Here is a 21800-nt window from a genome sequence, read left to right on the forward strand (position 1 = left end):
AATTGGTTGGAAGCAAGTCACAGCTCACACCCATACTCAGGGGAGGGGAAATCACTCAAGGGTGTTGTGTCAGTTTAGCCAACTGTGCAGTTAGGGGGAAAACAGCTCCCATAAGATCAACCTCACTTCTGACACCAATTGCAATTTCAGGAGGTTCCCCAAATCACTCTCAGGTTTGATAATTCACTGGAAAGACTCACAGAACTGAATGAAACACTCAGGGTTACAGTTTATTACAGAGTCCAGGAGGGTATGAGACACAGAGCTTCTATTCTCCTTTCCCTGTGGAGTCACGGATATATAACACTACACATGGAATATTGCCAACCAGGGAAGCTCACTTGAGGCTCACTGTCCGGAGTTTTTATGGGAGCTCAGTGGTGGGCTGCCCACATGTCTAACCTCAGTCTCCAACCCTCCACAACTAGTGGTGTGACCCAAAGCCCCACCATAAATCACAGTGTTAGGCTCCCTGGCATGTACCTCCAAGAAGCCAATGGCAAAGGTAGGACCTCTCTTTGAGTTGGGTTAAATTCTTTACTACCTAGATATGAATCCCAGGAAGGATCATTGGACCACCCTAAGAGTCTGACCATCACAGGTATGAAAGAGCTGCATCATGTCTCATACAGTGGGAAGTCAGTAGATAATAACAAATTTGAAAAACCAAGAAAATGCAATATAAGCATGTAATTTAGAAATGGCTAAAAGATGAAATGGTTGTATCCTAGTAATGGAAAATGAAGGGTAGAAGGGTGGGGGTTACTTTTTAAAAATAGGCCTTGTAGAACCATTTGCCTCTGTATATACTACATGCATATATGACTGATAAAAATGAAAGAATTTGAAAGTAATATGTGTCCAATGTAACAAAATCAGATGCTCACATTTAAGTGTAAAGAAGAAAGTGAAATTTGCTTATAATTCCACTACCCAGAGAGATAGCATTATTATTACTATTTTTTTATTGAGATCACATTGGTTTATAATATTATATAAATTTCAGGTGTACATCATTATAATTTGACTTCTATATAGATGGCATCATGTTCATCACCAAAAGTCTAGTTGCCATTCGTCACTGTACTTGTGTGCCCCTTTACCTCTTTTGCCCTCCCCCCCACCCCTTTCCCCTCTGGTAACCACCAATCTATTCTCTGTATCTATGTATTTATCTTTCACATATAAGTGAAGGCATATGGTATTTGTCTTTCTCCATCTGACTTATTTTGCTTAGCATAATACCCTCAAGGTCCGTCCATGTTGTTGCAAGTGGCAAGATTTTGTCTTTTTTATGGCTGAGTAGTATTCCTGTGTGTGTGTGTGTGTGTGTGTGTGTACACCACATCTTCTTTATCCATTCATCCACTCATGGGCACTTAGTTTGCTTCCAAGTCTTGGCTATTGTGAATAATGTTGCAATGAATATTAGGGGTGCATATATCTTTTTGAATTAGTGTTTTCCTGTTCTTTGGATAAATATGCAGAAGTAGAATAGCTGGATCATATGGTATTTCTATTTTTAATTTTTTGAGGAATCTCCATATTGTTTTCCATAGTGGATGCACCAATTTAAATTCCCACAAGCAGTGTACGAGGGTTACTTTTTCTCTACATCCTCTCCAACACTTGTTATTTATTATCTTTTTAATAGCCATTCTGATGAGCGTGAGGTGATATCTCATTGTGGTTTTGATTTGCATTTCCCTAATAATTTGGTGATGTTGAACATCTTTTCATGTGCCTGTTGGCTGTCTGTAAATCTTCTTTGGAAAAATGTCTGTTCAGATCCTTTGCTCATTTTTTCATCAGGTTGTTTGGTTTTTTGTTGTTGAGTTGTATGAGTTCTTTATATATTTTGGAAATTAACCCCTTGTCTGATATATGATTTGCAAATATCTTCTCCCAGTTGGTGGGTTGTCTTCTTGTTTTGTTGATGGTTTCTTTTGCTGTGCAGAAGCTTTGTAGTCTGATGTGGTCCCATTTGTTTATTTTTCTTTTGTTTCCGTTGCCTGAGGAGACATGATATTGAAAAGATGCTGCTAAGATCAATGTCAAAGAGTGTACTGCCTGAGTTTTCTTCTAAGAGTTTATGGTTTCAGGTCTTAATTCAAGTCTTTAATCCATTTTGCATTAATTTTTGTGGATGGTGTGAGATGATGGTCTACTTTCATTCTTTTGCATGTGGCTGTCCAGTTTTCCCAACACCATTTATTGAAGAGACTTTCCTTTCTCCATTGTATGTTCTTGGCTCCTTTGTTGAAAATTAGCTGTCCATACATGTGTGGGTTTATTTCTGGGCTCTCGATTCTGTTCCACTGATCTGTCTGTCTGTTTTCATGCCAGTACCATGCTATTTTGATTACTGTAGCTTTGTAGTATATTTTGAAATCAGGGATTGTGATGCCTCTAGGTTTGTTCTTTTTTCTCAGGATTGCTTTGGCTATTTGGGGTCTTTTGTTGTTCCATGTAAATTTTAGGATTCTTCTGTTTTCATGGAAAATGCTATTAGGGTGATAGCATTATTAACCCAATGTTTTTTTCTGGCTGATTTTAGGATTTTTGTCTTTGGTATTCTGGAATTTCATTGTGATATATGAACATGAAATCTGATAAAACGTTTTTCACTTGATCTTAAAAGCATTCCATCCATGTGGTTAGAGCTGCCTCATCTTTTCTAGCATTTGCATTTTATTCCATTGCAGTGTTCAGATTGCTGTTACTTTCTAGAGAGTTTACTTATGTATAGAAGTGAGAATGGCTGGATTTAATGCTATTTTTCAGTTTTAATATCCGTTATGCTAGCTTTATAGAATGAGTTGAAGAACTCGTCTTGTTTAATGTTCTGTAGCAGGATTTACCCTTTTGTTGAAGCCCCTTCATGGTTCTTCTGTTTTGTCTATTCAGCTTAACTACTTAATTTTGGTAATTTAGGAAAATATAGTCAGACTTGTGAATTCCTATTTGTGGACATCATGTTGCACAGTGTTCTTATAATTTTATCCTCTTGTATCCCTCAGGTAGTCAGAGCAGGAAGCGCTGTCCCCTCCCCACTCAGTCTCACCAGAACTTTGTTTCATGGTCTTACTGAGGAATCAACTGTTGGTTTTTACTGAACTCTCTATTTTCTTATTCATTAATTTCTTCTTTTACCCTTATTTCCTTTCTGCTATCTTACCAATCTTAATCACTAATACCAGGAAACTATTATTGCATGAATGAATAATATAAGATGAGGTGATTACGGCCTAACTATACAAATATAAATACCTCTGTAAACACTAAATGGTAATACATACAAGTAACTATCATGTATTGAGCAAAAAACTACACAAAACTGTAAGGGGAAGTTGGGGAATGTGGTTAATCAAAGAAGCTTTCATGGAAAAGAAATTATTTTCCTAGGATTTATTTTAGTCTGCAGCTATAGGCTAAAATGTAAGAAACAGCTGTTGCATCTCTTGGTCCCATGAAATCCTTTTACTGTTTCATTTCAAAGTAGGTAAAGTGTAATCACTTAAGAAAAGTACCCCCAAATAAAATACTATTTAACAAACACAAAATTAAAGAGCTATTCAGAAAGACAGAGATCAGCTTGTCTTTTTATCATAGAAAAAAATTTATTTTGTTAACAGTATCTTTGTCACTGCCTTGACAACATCTGAACAAACCTTAAACCCTTTAAAGACTGACCTCAATACAGCAACATTACAGGACACAAAATTTTTTTTTTAATTAAAAGTGAAAAAAATTTTAATGCTACATTCCTTAATATCCGTGAAAAAAATTTCAACTCGTTTAAATACTTTTGATTTTATTAAAGTATAAAATATTGAATTCTGCATTTTTAAACACTATTATTGTTAAGAATCAGTCAAGTTTCTTCATACTGCCAGCATGTTTCCAATACTTCCATATATCTTAAATAGTACATCTCTAAAAAATCTTGAATTCTGAAAAATAAGTAGGAAAAAATGTAAATTGCTGTTCCCAAATCTTTTTAAAAATTTTTAACTGTGATAAACTACACATAACAAAATTTACCATCCTAAGCGTTTTTAAGTAGTATTAAGTAAGTTCAATATTATTAAGTATATTCATTCTTCTAACACTAATATCCAGAACTTTTTCATTGTGCAGAACTGAAACTCCATACCCATTAAATATCTCATTTCCCCCTCCTACTAGCTCCTGGCAACCACCATTTTACTTTGTTTCTGAGTTGATTACTCTAGGTGTGTCACGTAAGTGGAATCATACAGTATGTCCTTTTGTGACTGGCTTATTTTACTCAGCATCATGTCTTCAAGGTTCATCCATGTTTTAGTGTGTGTCAGGATTTCCTGTTTATGTAGCACTTTGTTTATCCATTCATTCACGTAGCACCTGCGTTCCTCTACCTTTTGGCTATTATGAATAAAGCTGCTATGAACATGGGTGTACAAATGTCTCTTAGGGACCCTGCTTTCAATTCTTTTGGATATATGCCCAGACGTGGAATTGCTGGATTATATTTTTAATTTTTTGAGGAAGTGCCATATTTTGCATAGTGGACGCACCATTTTACATTCCCATCAATAGTGCACAAGGGTTCCAATTTCTCCACATCCTTGCCAACACTTATTTTCTGTTTATTTGATAATAGCCATTCTGTAGTAGTCATCCTAATGGGTGTTAGGTAATCTCATTGTGGTTCTGATTTGCATTTAGCTAGTGATTAGTGAGGTAGAGCATCTTTTCATGTTTATTGGCCATTTGGAGAAATGTCTATTCAAGTCCTTTGCCCATTTTTTTTTTTGGTGAGGAAGATCAGCCCTGAGCTAACATCTTTGCCAATCCTCCTCTTTTTGCCGAGGAAGATTGGTCCTGAGCTAACACCCATGCCCATGCCGCCACAGCATGGCTTGACAAGAGGTGCACTGGTGCATGCCCAGGGTCCAAACCCCGGGCCACCGAAGTGGAGAGTGCACACTTAACTGCTGCGCCACCGGGCCGGCCGCCCCCATTTTTTAATCTGGTTGTTTGTTTCTGTTTGGTTTTAGGAATTCTCTATATTGTAGGTATTAATCCCTTATCAGATATATGATTTGCAAAAGTATTTTCTCCAGTTTATTCACATGGTCCCCTACTGGACATTTAGTTTAGTCTTTTCCTACTACAAATATTGCTCTAATAAATCTTTACTTGTATATGCAGACATATTTATAGAATATATTCCTAGAAGAGGAATTGCTGGATCAAAAGGTATATGTATTTATAATTGATACATTACCAAATTTCTCAGAAGAGGTTATAACCAATTTATACCTCCACCAACTCCATTACACTCTTAATGATCCTTCTGTACAACTTAAAGTTTATTTTCTCAACTCTGAATTAATACTTCTAACTCTAAATAAGATATATTAACTGGAATTTAGGTAAGAGGTAAAGAATAATATCTAATAATTTATTATGTTAATGACTTAGAGATAATGCTGATTGCAACACACTAACAAAGCCTAGTTAAAGACAACAGGCATTTGAAAGTCCATGTGTTATTCAAATTTTACCTCATGTAAGTAGGTGGTACCACTTCAACATAGACATTAATAATAAAACTTCTTGGGTTTTCCTTGGGGTCTTCCCATTTTTTTTTCCATTTCTTTTTTCAGTTTATTTGCCTTGTATCTTTCAGCCATTGACACAAGATCCTCTGGGATACTCTGAAACCATTAAATGTGTTATTAGGATTGAGATTTTTCTTTCAGTATAACAGTTTTTCTACAATATGCTAAAATGCCTCCAAATCATTTCAAAGGATCTCCACAATTGATTACATGACATCTTTCAAACAGAATGAAATGTGTCTCCTTGCATATTAAACTCTGAAGCTATCTTCAAGCTATAAAACCAGACTGATCTTAAAAACCCCCATCATTATGCTACTCCCCTGCTTGCATAGCCCCTTCAGTTGCTTCCCAGTGCCCTTAACCTTAACATGCCTTACATGGTACCACTTACTATATGTTCTTTCTCACCTCTGGGCCTGAGTATGTTCCCTTGCTGGAACACTTATCCCATTCTTCAACATCTCTTCCAACCTCCAACCCCATTGGTTTCTTCTTCAGCAAGGTTTTCATTGATGCTCATCCCCATTAGATTAGGTTCCCTAATTAGATAATATTGTAGCTCCTTACCTTACCATGGCTACAGCCCTCACAACATGTTTACTTACTTATTTAATATCTGTCTTTCCTGATAAGCAGTTAAGCCCCAGTACTTGGAATAAATGAAATTGTTTTTTCTTTTTCTATTTTTGGTGAGGAAGACTAGCTCTGAGCTAACATCCATTGCCAATCCTTCTCTTTTTGCTGAGGAAGATTAGCCCTGAGCTAACACCTGTGCCCATCTTCCTCTATTTTGTACGTGGGATGCCACCACAGTATGGCTTGATAAGTAGTGTGTCGGTCTGTGCCCGGGATCCAAACCTGTGAAGCCCAGGCCGCTGGACCAGAGCACGTGAACTTAACCGCTATGCCACCCGGCTGGCCCCAAAATGAAATTATTTCAACGTCAGAAAAGGGATATGAGGTAGACTTCTAATGAGTTGCATATTCTCACCTGATTTGCTCTTTCCAGAATATTTATTAATTCATTGGCAATTCTCCAATCATTTCTAGTGATAAGGGTAACTGACACTCCAGTTCTCCTTTAAGGGGGAGAAGAACTCATGTAATTTGAGTTATAATTTGTATTCATGATTCAGTTAGCAAAACAGAATAAAAACAACAGTAGCAAAACCTCAACTCTTTCACAAGCCCAAATAGGTGTTATGTATTAAGATTTAGCATCATTCAAACAGCAATTTGGAATCTAAATAATCAGCAGTTGTTTAAATAGCATGTCATAGGGAGCTTATGACAGTAGTGCTCTCAGCAGGAAAAGAAGTCCTCTTACACATGCCCAGTTGGACCACAGAGTAACCAAAGGACACAGCTCACTGTTGTGACACTATAAAGCAAAGAGTGGAACTGGAAACAGTTACACGCAGCTAAGCATAGAGGGGTGTGGTTGAATCTAGAACAGGCCAACTGGACAGGGATAAAGTAGCAAAGCAGGTTCTGGGGCGCCACAGACAGTTTGCAGGCAAGAGAACAAAACAGCTTTCCAGGTAAGAGCAGCCTCTGAGGGGAGTGTTGAGGAGCCAGGGCTGGCTTCTTTCAGGAGTAGACTATGCTGACTTACCCCGCCCTTCCAGTGCGTCCTACTCTGTGCACATATTCTTCGATGTTCCGGGGAAAATCATAATTATAGACATGTGTGACATCATGTACATCGAGACCTCGAGATGCTAAGTCAGTAGCAATCAGTATTCTCACTTTACCTAAAGAGTAAAGCCAAAAAGAATACAGACACATTCTGGCATTAAACCAACCCAAGGCATATCTGAAAAGTATATTTTCCCCTGATACCTAATCAAGTGAACTATTATTGCTTTTATTTTTTTTTGGTGAGGAAGATCAGCCCTGAGCTAACATCCATGCTAATCCTCCTCTTTTTGCTGAGACCAGCTCTGAGCTAACATCTATTGCCAATCCTCCTCCTTTTTTTCCCCCAAAGCCCCAGTAGATAGTTGTATGCCATAGTTGCACATCCTTCTAATTGCTGTATGTGGGACGCGGCCTCAGCATGGCCGGAGAAGCGGTGCGTCGGTGCGCGCCCGGGATCCGAACCCAGGCCGCCAGTAGCAGAGTGTGCGCACTTAACCGCTAAGCCACGGGGCCGGCCCCCTATTATCGCTTTTTATATTAAAACACTTAAGATAATGAAAATGGGAAAGAGATATTTATAGTCTTTCTTTTTAACTGCTGGCAAGTTACAACACAATAGATACCATGGTTCAGCAAATGGTCCCTGAATCATCTGAACCATGTCACAAAGATATATGCCTTTCACGTAAGTTAACAGAAATATTCTCCATTGCAAATTACCTTGATATCTAGGTTTAAATATTAGCTTTTTGAGTCTGGATAGTTCTGACAGTCTGATTAATAATATTTAGAGCTCTAATAAGTATGGTTTTGGGATCTGCAAGCTGAGGACAGATCTTAGAAACGGGTTCCATGAAAAGGTGCTATCACTGAGCCAAGCCCAGGCACTGTATGCTTTTAAACTACAACAAATATTAATTATATAAATGTACCTGTTTTAAAGTTTTCTAATGCTCTCTCTCGATCACTCTGCTCCCTGTTGCCATGCAGAGACTCGACTGATATATGCTGGAGAATCAGGTCACTTGATAAGTGATCAGCACTGAAGCAAAAGATAAAGTCAGTAATCTTAGTGCTTATTCTATTACACCATTAATTCACTAGTTTTACTTGTATTAGCAAAAGTCTGAAATGATGTACTGTGTAAGACATATACCCCCATTTGAAATTAGTATACCAATAGAAATAATGCTAAACAAATCAATTTGACTGATGATTAAAAATGTAAAAGAAAAAAATCCTTACACAGCTTTTCTGCTGACAAACACTATGACTTTGTCTTTGGGAGACATGCTCTCTAGGAAAGTTTGGATATGAGATCGTTTCTCTTCTTCTGTGGTGACAATTATATTCTGCTTCACGGTACTTACAGCCTAAAGGATTCAAAGATCATAGTACATCAACATTGATGGGCAAACCTCAAACACTGGCTCGAAATACATCTTATTTCTATCATTGGTTATTGTCTTAATAAACTGCTAAGAGGTAAAAAGGCAAGTCCTCACAAAATTACCTATTTCTACTTAAAGATTTGTAGCGCAGCCTTTCACTTTTAATCACTTATTCACCCAAGCTAAGTTGGGAACTCCTGGATGCTTGGTAGTGTGTTGAAAGCAATTGGTTATCATTGTAGGAAAAGAAGTAACCATGGGGTGAGGCCAAGCTTATAAAAACTATCATCATGAAGTTTGGGTATAGCCCTTACAACGAAGGAAGATGATCAGCTTATGACATAAGAGTTTCCATTCAGTGAGTATTTTGACAATTTAATGCCAAGTTTCAAAATATCATTGGTACCATTGTTTGATCAGAGATAAAACAGACTTTAATAGCATTTAATGAAAAGAAGGAATCAAGCATTTATCATGGCATTTGTGAAATCTAATGAAAAGAGCCTAGGCAATGACCAATTATTATTAGTTACTAGTGATTAAGTAAAAAGTCAATTTTCATTAATGATTAATTTGAAAGGCCAATTTGAATTACTAAGTGGAAAGCCAGAGAACTTTATAATGGAGGAGAAATACAATGGAGATCTTTAATTATAAACTGTGTAATTACTAACAACATCTGAACCCATCGATCAGTCTTACCTTCACAAAAAGAGAAGATCAGACTTACATATATGCACATATATAGACCTCGTTTAGAACCTGATTCTAACAGGGTTAATAAAAATAGGATGTCAGGGTTCACAGGTTTGGATCCTGGGTGTGCACTGACCCACCACTTGTCAAGCCATGCTGTGGCGGTGTCGCATATCAAGTGGAGGAAGATGGGCATGGATGTTAGCCCAGGGCTGGTCTTCCTCAGCAAAAAAGAGGGCTGGCATGGATGTTAGCTCAGGGCTGATCTTCTTCACAAAAAAAAAAGCAGCAGGGGGGGCCGGCCCAGGGGCATAGCAGTTAAGTGTGCGTGCTCCACTGAGGTGGCCTGGGGTTTGGATCCAGGGCGTGGATCCGAATGCACCACTTGTCGCCCTATGCTGTGGCGCATCCCATATAAAGTAGAGGAAGGTGGGCATGGATGTTAGCCCAGGGCCAGTCTTCCTCAGCAAAAAAAAAACAGGAGGATTGGTGACAGATGTTAGGTCAGGGCTAATCTTCCTCACACACACACAAAAAAGAGCCTGAGCTGAATATCATTACAATCAATAAAAATCCTCCTTTAAAAAAAGAAATGGGATGTCAGGAAAATAGGAACACTGACTGGATATTTGATGGTATTATTAAAATTTTAGATGAGTGATAATAGTACTGTAGTTAAAGATTAGTCTTTTAGACATATAAACTAAAGTATTTATGGATAAAATCATATGCATCTAGGATTTGCTCTAAAATTAGGGAGCAGACAGAGTAGACATGCCAAAACACAAAGTAATTAAAACTTCCATAATTAAGAAATATTTTTAATAATAGTAATAAAAAACAAGCTTACAACTAGATCCAGAGTCCCAACATATACAATCATTGGCTCTTTCAAATAAGATTGCGCAAGTCGACGGACAGAATATGGCCACGTTGCACTGGAAATAAAACATGATACACAAATATTAAAGATTTATTATAAATCAGGGGCTGGCCCAGTGGTATTGTGGTTAAGTTCATGCATTCCGCTTCAGCAGCATGGGGTTTGTGAGTTCAGATCCCGGGCACGGACCTACACAGTGCTCATCAAGCCATGCTGTGGTGGCATCCCACATGCAAAACAGAGGAAGACTGGCATAGATGTTAGCTCGGGGACAATCTTCCTTACCAAAGGAAGAAAAAGAACTTATTATAAATCAAACATTACGAATTTTTTTTAAGAATGCTATGAACCAAATTACCTATGAAAGACAAATTTAGTGCTTTTCAATAAGGCAGATTTTACAGACACAAAGAATTGCTTAACTATAGTGAAGCTACTAGATGAAACCTTTAAATAAGTTTAATAAATAGGTGTATAAATTTAAAGGTGAAGGAGACCTATATCTTCAATTCTAATCTATGGAAAGGTAAAATGAATTCAAGTGTTAGATTAGTTTTCTCTTGACCTTTATAAAAGACAAAAAACAAGAAAACCTAGTATTTTTCATACATTATAAGCAGGCAAAACCAAGTGCTTATATCAAAAACATTTTAAGGGTACTAATGAAAGGCTATGTAAAGTCACGTTTCTTCAACCATATATATTATGAAAATAACCACCTTTTGTACTTTCACAGTAATTACAATGATGGGAAAATTAGTAAGAAAATGTAGTGAGGAAATTTAGTATATTTCCTCAATTATACACTATTCTTTTTTAATGCTAATGACACAAAGGATATAAGCCCAGGAGAAAATGGTCTAGAGATCATTCTGCATTTAAGAATTTTATTTATTTATTTTTTTCCCCTTAAAGCCCCAGTAGATAGTTGTATGTCATAGCTGCACATCCTTCTAGCTGCTGTATGTGCGACACGGCCTCAGCATGGCCGGAGAAGTGGCGCGTCGGTGCGTGCCCGGGATCCGAACCCAGGCCGCCAGCAGCGGAGCACGCGCACTCAACCGCTAAGCCACGGGGCCGGCCCTCATTCTGCATTTAAACACCAATCACTATTTCCTCAGTTTTATCTTGGGCAAAAAAAGTATTTAGTAACCAAATATCTACCTCTAAGGCTGGGTGATCACTTATTAAATGTGAGGCCCACTATGAAGCATTCTCCCCTCCAGGAGTCCTCTGTACACGCTTTATAGAAATCTCCACCTGTCACTGAGGAAACCCAAGAGCCATATTACACTGTTACAGTGAGTTGCTAAATGACGTGATCTTTCACCTAAGGATCTCAAAATACCCTCAAGTAAGGCTCTAAAATCCTGTGGGGAAATCAACCAAAAAGAATGGATTCCAGTCCACTGGTTTCTGTTTTGCAGACTAGCAGTCAGGCATGTACCTACCTTGTCATAATAGTCTGCCTGTCTGGGCGCACATCCAACAAAATCTTCATTATCTGGGGTTCAAATCCCATGTCCAGCATCTTGTCGGCTTCGTCTAATACCTGCATTAAAAACGGTTGTGGCTAGATTGGACACGGAAGGTAGCTAATATGTATGCTCTCTCTTTATAATACTAAAAGGTAATTTTTTTCTCATTCCCCCTATTACCTAAGTCACTATTTTAATTTCTCTAGGAGAAAATAAGCTACCTGTAGTTGTAACACAGGTTGATTTGATTTTTTTTTAAGTTGGCTAACTAATAGTTTCTAAACCTATTTAACGAAAAAAATTTAAATGTCTAAAATATCCATGTGGACTTTTTATTTTCTTTTGTAATTATCTACATTTTCCCACATTTATTAAAAACATTAAAATAGAATTATCCTAAAAATCCTTATTTTAATGTACTACAGGGAATGGAAAAAATTCCTAGGATTTAAAACCATTATAAAATGGATAGCCAGTCTAAAAATGGGTTTTTCAAAAGTTGAGTTCTTCCTCCTAGTATCCCACACCCCGACTCCATGATTACCAAGTAGGTTACACTTTTCAGGTTCACAAAGTTATTCATTTGCAGATCATTCAATCTTCCTGGAGTTGCAATAATGATATCTACACCTTTTGTCAGATCTTTTATTTGTCCATTTCTATCTCCACCACCATATACACAAACACTTAGAAAAAAAAAGACAGAGGTCCATGTTCAGACAAGGAATATCCCATCACAACTCAAAATCCCAACCAACCTAAGCATTTTGGGTATAAAATAACAAAATAAAAGGTATATAAATAAACAAGAGTATCAGATCCCTTTGGTAGTAATTTGTCCCTTTCTGAGAACTACCCACACCCATCAACTTACAGGTGTGTCCTAGAGAGCCATGTTCGTATCATTAGTACTTGACCCCAGCGCTCTGGCTACCATTGATTTGGATCAGGAGTATTAGCTGACCAATGCTGAGCCATTTCAGTTTCTCAAAATGTGTGAAAAATAATGGGGAGAATGTATAAAGCTACAAAAGTTTAAAATACTGATACAAGAATAGCCAAAGAAATGACTTACCTTTTAAGACCTTTATAAGAATACTTAGAACATTCAGCTTCCACTTGAAGAGCTAATTCTCGAGTGGGTGTGAGGACTAACATGCCAGGTCCATTCCTTTTTTCTCTAGCTCTTTGTAGAGAAAACAGATGATATTAAAGTATCTGTCTCAGATAAAAAGAGACATTTATTCAGTGCTTTCAAGATATGTAGCAATGAGTGTCAAATCACATACATCCACCATGAAAAGTGGAGAAATATAGAAAAACAGCCAAACAAAAAGATCCAAGGGCCCAGATACCGGCCTTTTCATTTAACATGGCCAGTGCTTTCCTGTGTCAAATATTCTCTCACAGAATAGCATCCTGTACTGTACATGATCATTTAAACCATCTGTTTCCAATGTTTCACTATTAAGACCTTTGGTAGATACTACCTATTCCTTCCTAAAAACGTGTTGTCAATTTATACTTTCAGCAGCACAGTATAAGCGTAGTTCCCTGAGACTAGGCATTACCTTTTGCCCAATGCACTAGATAAAAGAAACTTGAACTGTATTTTTGGTATCTATAGCTACTAAACCCCTATCAAGAGAATCCAGCTGTAGAATTCTTACACTGGTTGAGAGTCCAGATGAATAAATCCAGGCATTAGGTAGGACAGTGTCTTCCCTGTCCCGGTTTGGGCTACTCCTATAAGATCTATTCCTTGTAGGACTATTGGCCATGCCTGTGACTGAAACAGAATGATAAACGTTAAAATAAATACTACATTTCTTTTTGCCAAGTGTCCCTCCTCTCCCAGCCTGAAATTTCTTTCAACAGACATGTTTTTTTTTCTCCCCCAAAGCCCCAGTAGATAGTTGTATGTCATAGTTGCACATCCTTCTAGTTGCTGTATGTGGGGCGTGGCCTCAGCATGGCCGGAGAAGCAGTGCTTCTCCCGGTGCATCCGTGCGCGCCCGGGATTGGAACCTGGGCCGCCAGCACCGGAGCGCGCCACTTAACCGCTAAGCCACGGGGCCGGCCCTCAACAAACATGTTTTGAGTGCTAGGCACTGGTGGTGAAGGAGGTGCCGAGGGCGTGGTCACAGGAGACAGTTGCTTCCTGGTGATTTAACTTCTAACAATGAGATCCTGTTTTTGGGGGGAAAAATGGTCAGTGAAATAAGAGAGTTAAAGAAAGCATACCTGAATTGGTGTTGGCTTTTGAAAACCTGCCTTTTTAATGTTTTCCATAACTTCGGGATAACATTGAAAGGCATCCTCAAATTTACATGTAGGATTGGGGATAGGGCGCTTCTCACCATCTTTCAAGTCATCACACATCATATTATAATTTTCCTTTCTTTAAGGAGAAATGGAACAAGGATTAGTGGCTTTGGTCACTCTACTCCCCGAGCAAGAAATTTTTTCCAGTATAAGTTCAGGTCGTATCTACAAATTCAACGCCAAGTGATTAAAACAAGACTGTTAGTAAAGTTAGAGTGAAATGCAATAACTAAGAAAAGAAGTGAGCCCATCTTTCTCTTACCAGATAGTTGCAGAGAGAAGGAAAAAAAAAAATCACATTGTATGTGTGAATGGGCCAATGACAGTTTCATGGAAAGGTTAAGAATAGAGCATGAAAATTATATGCTTCATGATTCAAAAATCAGATTTGGCAAACACTTGAAGGCCTACAACGTGCCACATATATTTCCTTAATTAATCCACAACAAGCCTGTGAAGTGGACTTCTCATTTGACAGGTGATCATCATTAGTTACTTGTCCAAGGTCTGACCCCACAGAAACCCCAGAATAACTGCTCTTTCTGCTATACCATACCATCCTAGCTTTATAACAGACTTTAACAGAAAAAAATGCTGCCATTAGGACCTTTAATTCCAGAGAATAAGGACGGAAGAGTAAGAAATTATTCTAATATGCAGCTATCAAATCAAGTTATTATTTTCAAGTTTTAAAAATAATTCTCTAAAACTGCTGTCCAATACAGCAGGCACTAACCACAAGTGTATTTTTAAATTTACAATTTTAAGTTAAAAATTCAGTTCCTCAATTATACTAGCCATGTTTTAAGTGTTTGATAGCTATTGACTATTGTGACTACTCTATTAGACAAAAATATGGCCCATTTTCCATCTTTGCAGAAAGTTTTATTGGATAGCAATGCTCTAAAATATATATCATGTAGGACGTAACCATATTTTCATTTGAATATGGAAGGTGTAGTCTTCAAATGCAATCATTTCAATTCTTAGCCTAATGAGTTAATTTAATAAGCTAACTATACAAATACTCACTTAAAGTAATAAAACAACCCACCTCCAATTGTCTACTTGCACTTGTGACATTGAACTTGTTGTTTCTGACTCCATGTAAAAGTTTTTCTTAATTAGAGGTAAATCTGGGACAAAGATGAAAATTCAAACTTTGACAAATAATGAGAATTTACATTTCACTGATACTTATTCAAAGTAACAGAAATCAAACTAAAATATATATTAAGTTCACCTTGCATACATACACCTTTAGACAGTCATTCTACACTTTGCCAGCCAGGCTTAGGCCAATCTCTAAGAAATTTCCCTTTTTAGTTTGTCTTTCAATTACACTTTTCACCCAAAAAAGAGATCTTTAATAATTAAGTATAAAATAAAATAAGCCATGCTTTATAAGACATACAATCATGACAGTGGATGAATCTCCTCTCAAATATAGTACATTGATTTTATCTTTTCTTTGAAGGTCTATCCCATTACTGTTTAGGAATAAAATATTTATCCTTATTCTGCCCCCTGAAACTATTTTATTTTCTTTCTTAAATGTCTATCATACCTCCTCCAAACTTAAATCCTTTTTCTGGCCTCCCATCCCAAATCTCACCAACACATAGATTGCTGAGGTGGCAACTTCAGAAGCAGATGAGCTGACCACTATAGTTGAATTAATCATTGTTAATATAGCTTTTTTTTAAATAAATGATGTTGTATTGCTGCCTCATTCTGATAGCCAAAATTACTGCCTGAATTTACCCTGAAATCTGGTGAATATAATGTGAAACATTATACTCTATATATAATTCCAAGTGAGAATTTCATTTAAAATTAAACAAATTTCAAAAACCCATCTCTTCTCAAGAACTGTATGCCCTGGGTCTGGCCCCATGGCACAGTGGTTAAGTTTGTCATGCTCCACTTTGGTGGCCCAGGTTCACAGGTATGGATCCCAGGCGTGGACCTACACCACTTGTCAGCCATGCTGTGGCAGGGACCCACATACAAAATAGGGGAAGATTGGCATGGATGTTAGCTCAGGCTGAATCTTCCTCAAGCAAAAAGAGGAAGATTGGCAACAGATGTTAGCTCAGGGACAATCTTCCTCACAAAAAAAAAAACAAAAAAGAACTGTATGCCCTCATTAAATGTTTTTCCCTTTTATTTTGCCCTTGTCAGCCAAGATGCTCCAAGATGACCTTTTGCTCAATCACAGCAACAATGTTAACACGTTATGGTTGGCATGTTTATTCTTTTCATTTTCCCCTTGGGCATGATTTTCTTTCTATTTTATTAAACTTTTGCAGTGAGTTACCTCAAATAAGACAAGGTATAGATAAGCTTAATATTTTCATTTTCCATTTATAGCATAAATCACAACACAGACAAAATAGAAACTATCATGCCCTAGGGACTAATTGCAGCATTTCAGATTTTACTATCATTTTTCATATAGATTTCATTACCAAAGTAACACATTTTATAGAGGATAAAAACCTTGATTAAGAGAAACAGCAACACCACATGTAAATGTCAGGATGCAGCACTAACCTGCCCACTTTTCTTTTTCCCATTTCAAACCTTCTTCTCGAATTTGATCCCAATCAATCAATGGCTGATCTTCTGTAACAATACTGACAGTTGCCCTTACATCTCTTCCAACAGAAGGTGGGAATGCAATGATATCTGTTAAAAATATTTTTACCAAATTAGTTTCAAAACAAATCCTACCAGTACAAAAACCCCAGAACCATTTTACTATTTTGTGTTTTAATAACCAGACAATAATGCTAAATATAAAATTTAGGGTTTTAGTACTACCATACCATGACAATTCTGGTCATACTTTTTGTCAGTTATCTACTTCAGATTTATGAATTGGAAAAAAACTTAATATACTGGAAAAGAGAAGTTAAATAGCACGAGAGCCTAGTGTCTGCTAATAAATCACACATATCACTTAATCTCTACAATACTCCTGTGAGGCAGACATTACCCCAGGTTAACAAATGAAGAAATAGCATCTTCGAGGCTTCTTAGAGATTCCTTTCCAAGAAACACTAAGAGGTAATGCTGCCATCTGAACCTAAGACTCTTCTTTTTACTTCCTTGTTGCTTCTGGAAATGCTTCAATAATGGCTTTTCTCTAGTCCAAGCAGATCTGAGATTTTTAAAATACCAAATAATTAGGCAGTTTTCAAAGTCAGTCATGTTCCAGGGAAGAGACCGTGGAGACAGGAGACCATGACTAATCCCTGGTCTACCATTAATAGTGAAGTGTATTAAAAGTTTGGTTTGTTTTTTTCACTCATCTGTGGCTAAAAGTAAAACTGCTAGGTTTAACCACAGAAATTAAGTGTTTTAATGTGAGGAAAAAAGTTTAATGTGAGAAAAAAAATTCTAGACTAGATTTAATGATGGCAACCTAAAGCTTTGTTATCAGAAAAAGTATCAGCTATAATATGGATTATAACACTGAATGAAATTTTAAAAATTTTACAGGGCTTTAGTGGGCAAAAATTACTCACCAACTCTGGGTTCTGAATTGTAATTTTCTTGTTTTTTAACAAGATTATCTATCACTGCTTTTGCTTTTGTCTGCATCACCTTGCTGCCAAAAATTTTGACTTCTGCTTCAGGATACCCTTTTATTATCTAGATACAAGGGGAAACATAGGTGAGACTGGATTCCCTTCCCCATTCCTCCCTCAACAATCACTCAACTTCAAATAGGACAAAAGTATAAAATAAATATGGTATTGCTATCAATCAGTGTCTGAAATATTATGGAAGGCTTTTGTGCAGGAAAAAGTCATGAACAGATGATTTGTGTTTTGGAAAGACTGCTCTGGCCACAGTGCAGAATGGTTAGAGGAGGACAAGCCTGGAAGGAGGATTGCCCCAAATGATGTGACTCCCCTTGAGAAACACAGGACATAGACAGAATCAGTGATGGGTGGGTTGTGAGAGAAGAAGAGGGAAGTCATCTGAGATTTCTGGCTTGGGAACTTCGTGAATGATGTTGCTGCTTACTGAGATGGGGACACAGGAGCAGCTCAAGGTTTGAGGGATTAACGCTAGGAAGGGCATGATGAATATTCCCCAGAGATCTCATTCTTCAGTGGAGATTATTTCTAAAGATTTTTACCTTCATGAGTCAAAAAACCTAGACCTGGAATGGACCACAGCTTAAGTGAGTTCTTGGAAAGAATGGCAGTATGAAGAACTTTGGCAACGTATCTAAGTTACCATAATATATTAAAAACCGAGCAGAAACTAGAGTTAGGAATGAACTTTGCTCTTTTAGAATTTAAGAACACAGATCATTTACCTGTATTTTGGTGTTTGTTGTACTTTGGATGTCTCTTATTTTTGATCCACCATGACCTGTTTTTAAAAACAAAGGGATTAAAAAAAAATCAAGTTGAAATTAACAAAGGGGATTTACATATTTTCCTCAAAGAAACTTCTCTAGTTCTTCCCCAAATCATCTAAACAAAGGCTCCTAGGGTCCAGTAATCACTTCCAGTTTGGAAAAAGGGAAGCAAGAGCTCTCTATTCCAAATTTTGGTGGGTGGTGGGAGGCTCCTTTCCCAGCGATAGATACTAAGCATTCATCATTAGCTCAAGCAAAAACTAACTGGATCCAAAGTGTTGGCAAGGATGTGGAGAAAGTGGAACCCTTGCACACTACAACTCAACAAAAAAAATTCCAATTAAAAATGGTCAAAGGTCTTGGATAGACATTTCTCTAAAGAAGACATACAAATGTCCAACAGGTAATATATGAAAGATGCTGAGGGGCCAGCCTGGTGGCATAGCGGTTAAGTTCTCGCATTCTGCTTCGGTGGTCCAGGGTTCGCCGGTTCGGATCCTGGGTGCGGACATACTCACCACTCATCAAGCTATGGTGAGGTGGCGTCCCACATATAAGAGCTACAACTCTACAACTATGATACACTGGGGCTTTGGGGAGAAAAAAGAAGAAGATTGACAACAGATCTTAGCACACAGTCAATCTTCCTCAAAGAAAAAACCCAAACAAACAACAAAAAAAGATGCTGAAATCATCAGGGAAATGCAAATCAAAACCACAATGAGATATCACCTCAGACCTGTTACAATGGCCATCATCAAAAAGACAAGAGGTAACAAGTGTTGGTGAGGATGTGGAGAAAAGGGAACTCTTGTGCAGTGTGGGTTTAAACTGGTGCAGCCACTGTAGAAAACAATATGGAGGTTCCTCAAAAAATTAAAAATAGAAATACTATATGATCCAGCAATCCCACTTCTGGGCATTTACGCAAATGAATCAAAATCAGGATCTCAAAAAGATATTTGCACTCCCGTGTTCATTTCAGCATTATTCACTAGCTAAGAGGTAGAAACAACCTAAATGTCTGTCAGCAGATGATTGAATGACGAAAATGTGGTATACACAGATAATGGAAGTTTTTAGCCTTAAAAAAGAAAATTCTGCCATTTGTGACAACATGGATGAACCTTGAGGACATTATGCTAAGCAAAATAAGCCAGTCACAAAAAGAAGTACATGATTTTACTTCTATGAGGCATCTAATATAATCAAACTTATAGAAACTAAGTAGTATGGTGGTTGCCAGGGAAGGGGGAAGGAAGCTGTTCAAGGGGTAGGTTCAGTCATGTAAGATGAAAATCTTCTAGAGATCTACTATACAACATTGTTCTTACAGTTAACAATACTGTACTGTACTCTTAAAATTATGTGTAAATTTATGTTGTGTACCACAACCAAAACAAAACTGGATCCAGAACCAACATCAAGCGGTGCTCTCTAGCACAGTGCTTGCACTTCACAAGTGCTCAATAAGTGTTGAAAGCTTAAGTGATTTTTATTGCAAACCTAGTGGCTTTAGTTTATGGAACAACACTCTTCAGATCTTTGAGCCTCCCTGAAAGGTCAATGAATCTCTGCCTGGTCTAGCAATCAGTCTTACATTGCTCTATTTAACAGCAGCCTACAAAATCTGTTCATTTTTTCAAAACAGGTTAAAAAAGGGGTAAAGCAAAATATTAGCTCCTACACCTAATGGGCAAAATGTTGGAATTCAGACTTAATGGTAATAAATGGAGCAAATCTAAATTCCAACTATTTCTAAATGCTTTTCAAACATGAATTTGTAAGACTCAAGATATACTAAGAAAAAAGATCCTGTTTTTCAGCATATAAATCATATTCAAGTTAAAGAAACTAAGTGCAGGATACAGCCATTGCTCTGAGCAGCCCTACAGTAATATCCTACACCTTCTCACCTTCGGTTTAGGGCTCTAAATGGTGCTCAAACAGACTGATTTCAGCAACTGCTTTGTTGTTCATTTTGGGGCAAGCTGTCAAAGGCCTGATCTTGCATTCCAAAGATTTCTTAAGTTTTCTAAGAGTTGCTCTCCCAAAACGTCGCCTCTTTAAAATATCAAAAGGTGCATTAAACGACATCTTTCCAGCACCAGAAGGTATTAGAAATATTGCAGGGGGAGATCTGAGTCTCACTAGGGGGCCGCTGACTGCAGGCGAGGAGAGTGCGGCGGGGACGCCCTTTCGCAGGTGTCGCCTGTGGCCCCACCCGTCCTCCCGCCCCGCCCCGCACACCCATCCCCTTGCTCTCACCGATCACCGCGCCAACCCAGTTCTTCTTCAGGCCAAAGCAGAGCGGCGGTTCCCGGGGACCAGCGGCCACAGACTGCTGGCGGCCAGAGGAGTCCCTCCAGCTGCCACCTCCGCCGCCCCTACTCGCCCCCTGCTCTCTTCGACTTGGCTCCTCTGCCGGCCTCCTTTCCGGAGCTCGGGACGCTGTCGAGGTTTGCCGGGAAGCAACGACCCAGGGAGAGGCGTTAGCCCCTGCTTCTCGCCCAGACATGGTTCGGCGAAGAAGATCCGGCGCGTCCGACGTCGCTCCGGTGCGGTTCTGCACACTCGGCCGCGCCGTCGCAGGGCTCGTCTTCGAGGGCGGCCACGCAGCCGCTGCTTGAGGCGCCCCGCGAGGCTCGCCCCGCCCCGCCCCGCCCCAGCCGCACGTCCATTGGTGGGGGAGGCGTTGTGGGCGGGACCTTCACGGTTCCACCAACCCGCTCTCTAAGTCGTGTGAGCGCACCTTGAACGAGTCAAGCGCCCACCGTGCTTCCTTCTCAGGCGCGGGACTTCGCCGGAGCTCCTTGCGCCTTGCCCTGCTAAACTCCCAATCCGGACCCCGTGTCGCAGCGGCTCGGAAACGTTTTTAACCGTGACTCGTAAACATTAGTCACTTTTACAACGTGACCCAATACATACATAAAAAATTTGAAACAAAAGGTTGACAAAACAGCATTTACCATTGTTACGTGAGCAGCACTTTGATATTTTTAAGGCTAAATTAGTTTTTAAAACGTTGGTTGTAATCCATGTAATTTAATGATCCACAGTTTAAAAATCTCTGACCTGAGACATGCTGCTTCAAGGCTTCACACAAACACTTGACCTGAATGTTTGCTGTAGTTTTAGAGCTAATGAAATAAATTGAATAAACGCCTAAAGCATTCCCGTCACTGTAGCCTGGCTCTGTGGCTGGACATATTATTCCAGGCATGCAAACCAGCTGGGAGTGCCCCTTCTTTGATTGGGATTTTTAAATTGCCAGAACAAATCTCAGTTCAATCATCCATCAAACGTAGTAGACATTGATTATAACGCTAGGTGCTGTGGTCTGTGCCCAAGATTGAAAAAAAGTACCAGACCTAGTCCATCCCAGATCGAATG

General features: G+C 38.5%; 1 protein-coding gene across 1 annotated transcript; it reads right to left on the reverse strand.

Moving 5' to 3' along the window:
- Positions 1–5286: 5286 nt before the first annotated feature.
- Positions 5287–21009, reverse strand: DDX43 (DEAD-box helicase 43). Its single transcript, XM_058566776.1, has 16 exons — positions 20676–21009; positions 18363–18418; positions 17560–17686; positions 16583–16717; positions 15081–15162; positions 13946–14102; positions 13372–13490; positions 12777–12887; positions 12246–12387; positions 11675–11775; positions 10191–10278; positions 8499–8626; positions 8186–8295; positions 7228–7366; positions 6604–6691; positions 5287–5705 (listed from the first exon to the last, which is right to left on the reverse strand). The coding sequence occupies exons 1-16, from the start codon at positions 20923–20925 to the stop codon at positions 5589–5591; spliced, it is 1950 nt and encodes a 649-aa protein (XP_058422759.1). The 5' UTR covers positions 20926–21009; the 3' UTR covers positions 5287–5588.
- Positions 21010–21800: the final 791 nt, after the last annotated feature.

The sequence above is a fragment of the Diceros bicornis genome, chromosome 23 (assembly GCF_020826845.1).
Source record: "Diceros bicornis minor isolate mBicDic1 chromosome 23, mDicBic1.mat.cur, whole genome shotgun sequence".
NCBI lineage: Eukaryota > Metazoa > Chordata > Mammalia > Perissodactyla > Rhinocerotidae > Diceros > Diceros bicornis.

Coding starts and splice junctions, on each gene's coding strand:
- DDX43 (XM_058566776.1), bottom strand. CDS start 20,925: ATGTCTGGGCGAGAAGCAGGGGCTAACGCCTCTCCCTGGGTCGTTGCT. Junction 17,687..18,362: donor CAACAAACACCAAAATACAG/GTAAATGATCTG, acceptor CCTTGTATCTAG/ATAATAAAAGGGTATCCTGA. Junction 6,692..7,227: donor GGACGCACTGGAAGGGCGGG/GTAAGTCAGCAT, acceptor TCCCCCTTAAAG/GAGAACTGGAGTGTCAGTTA.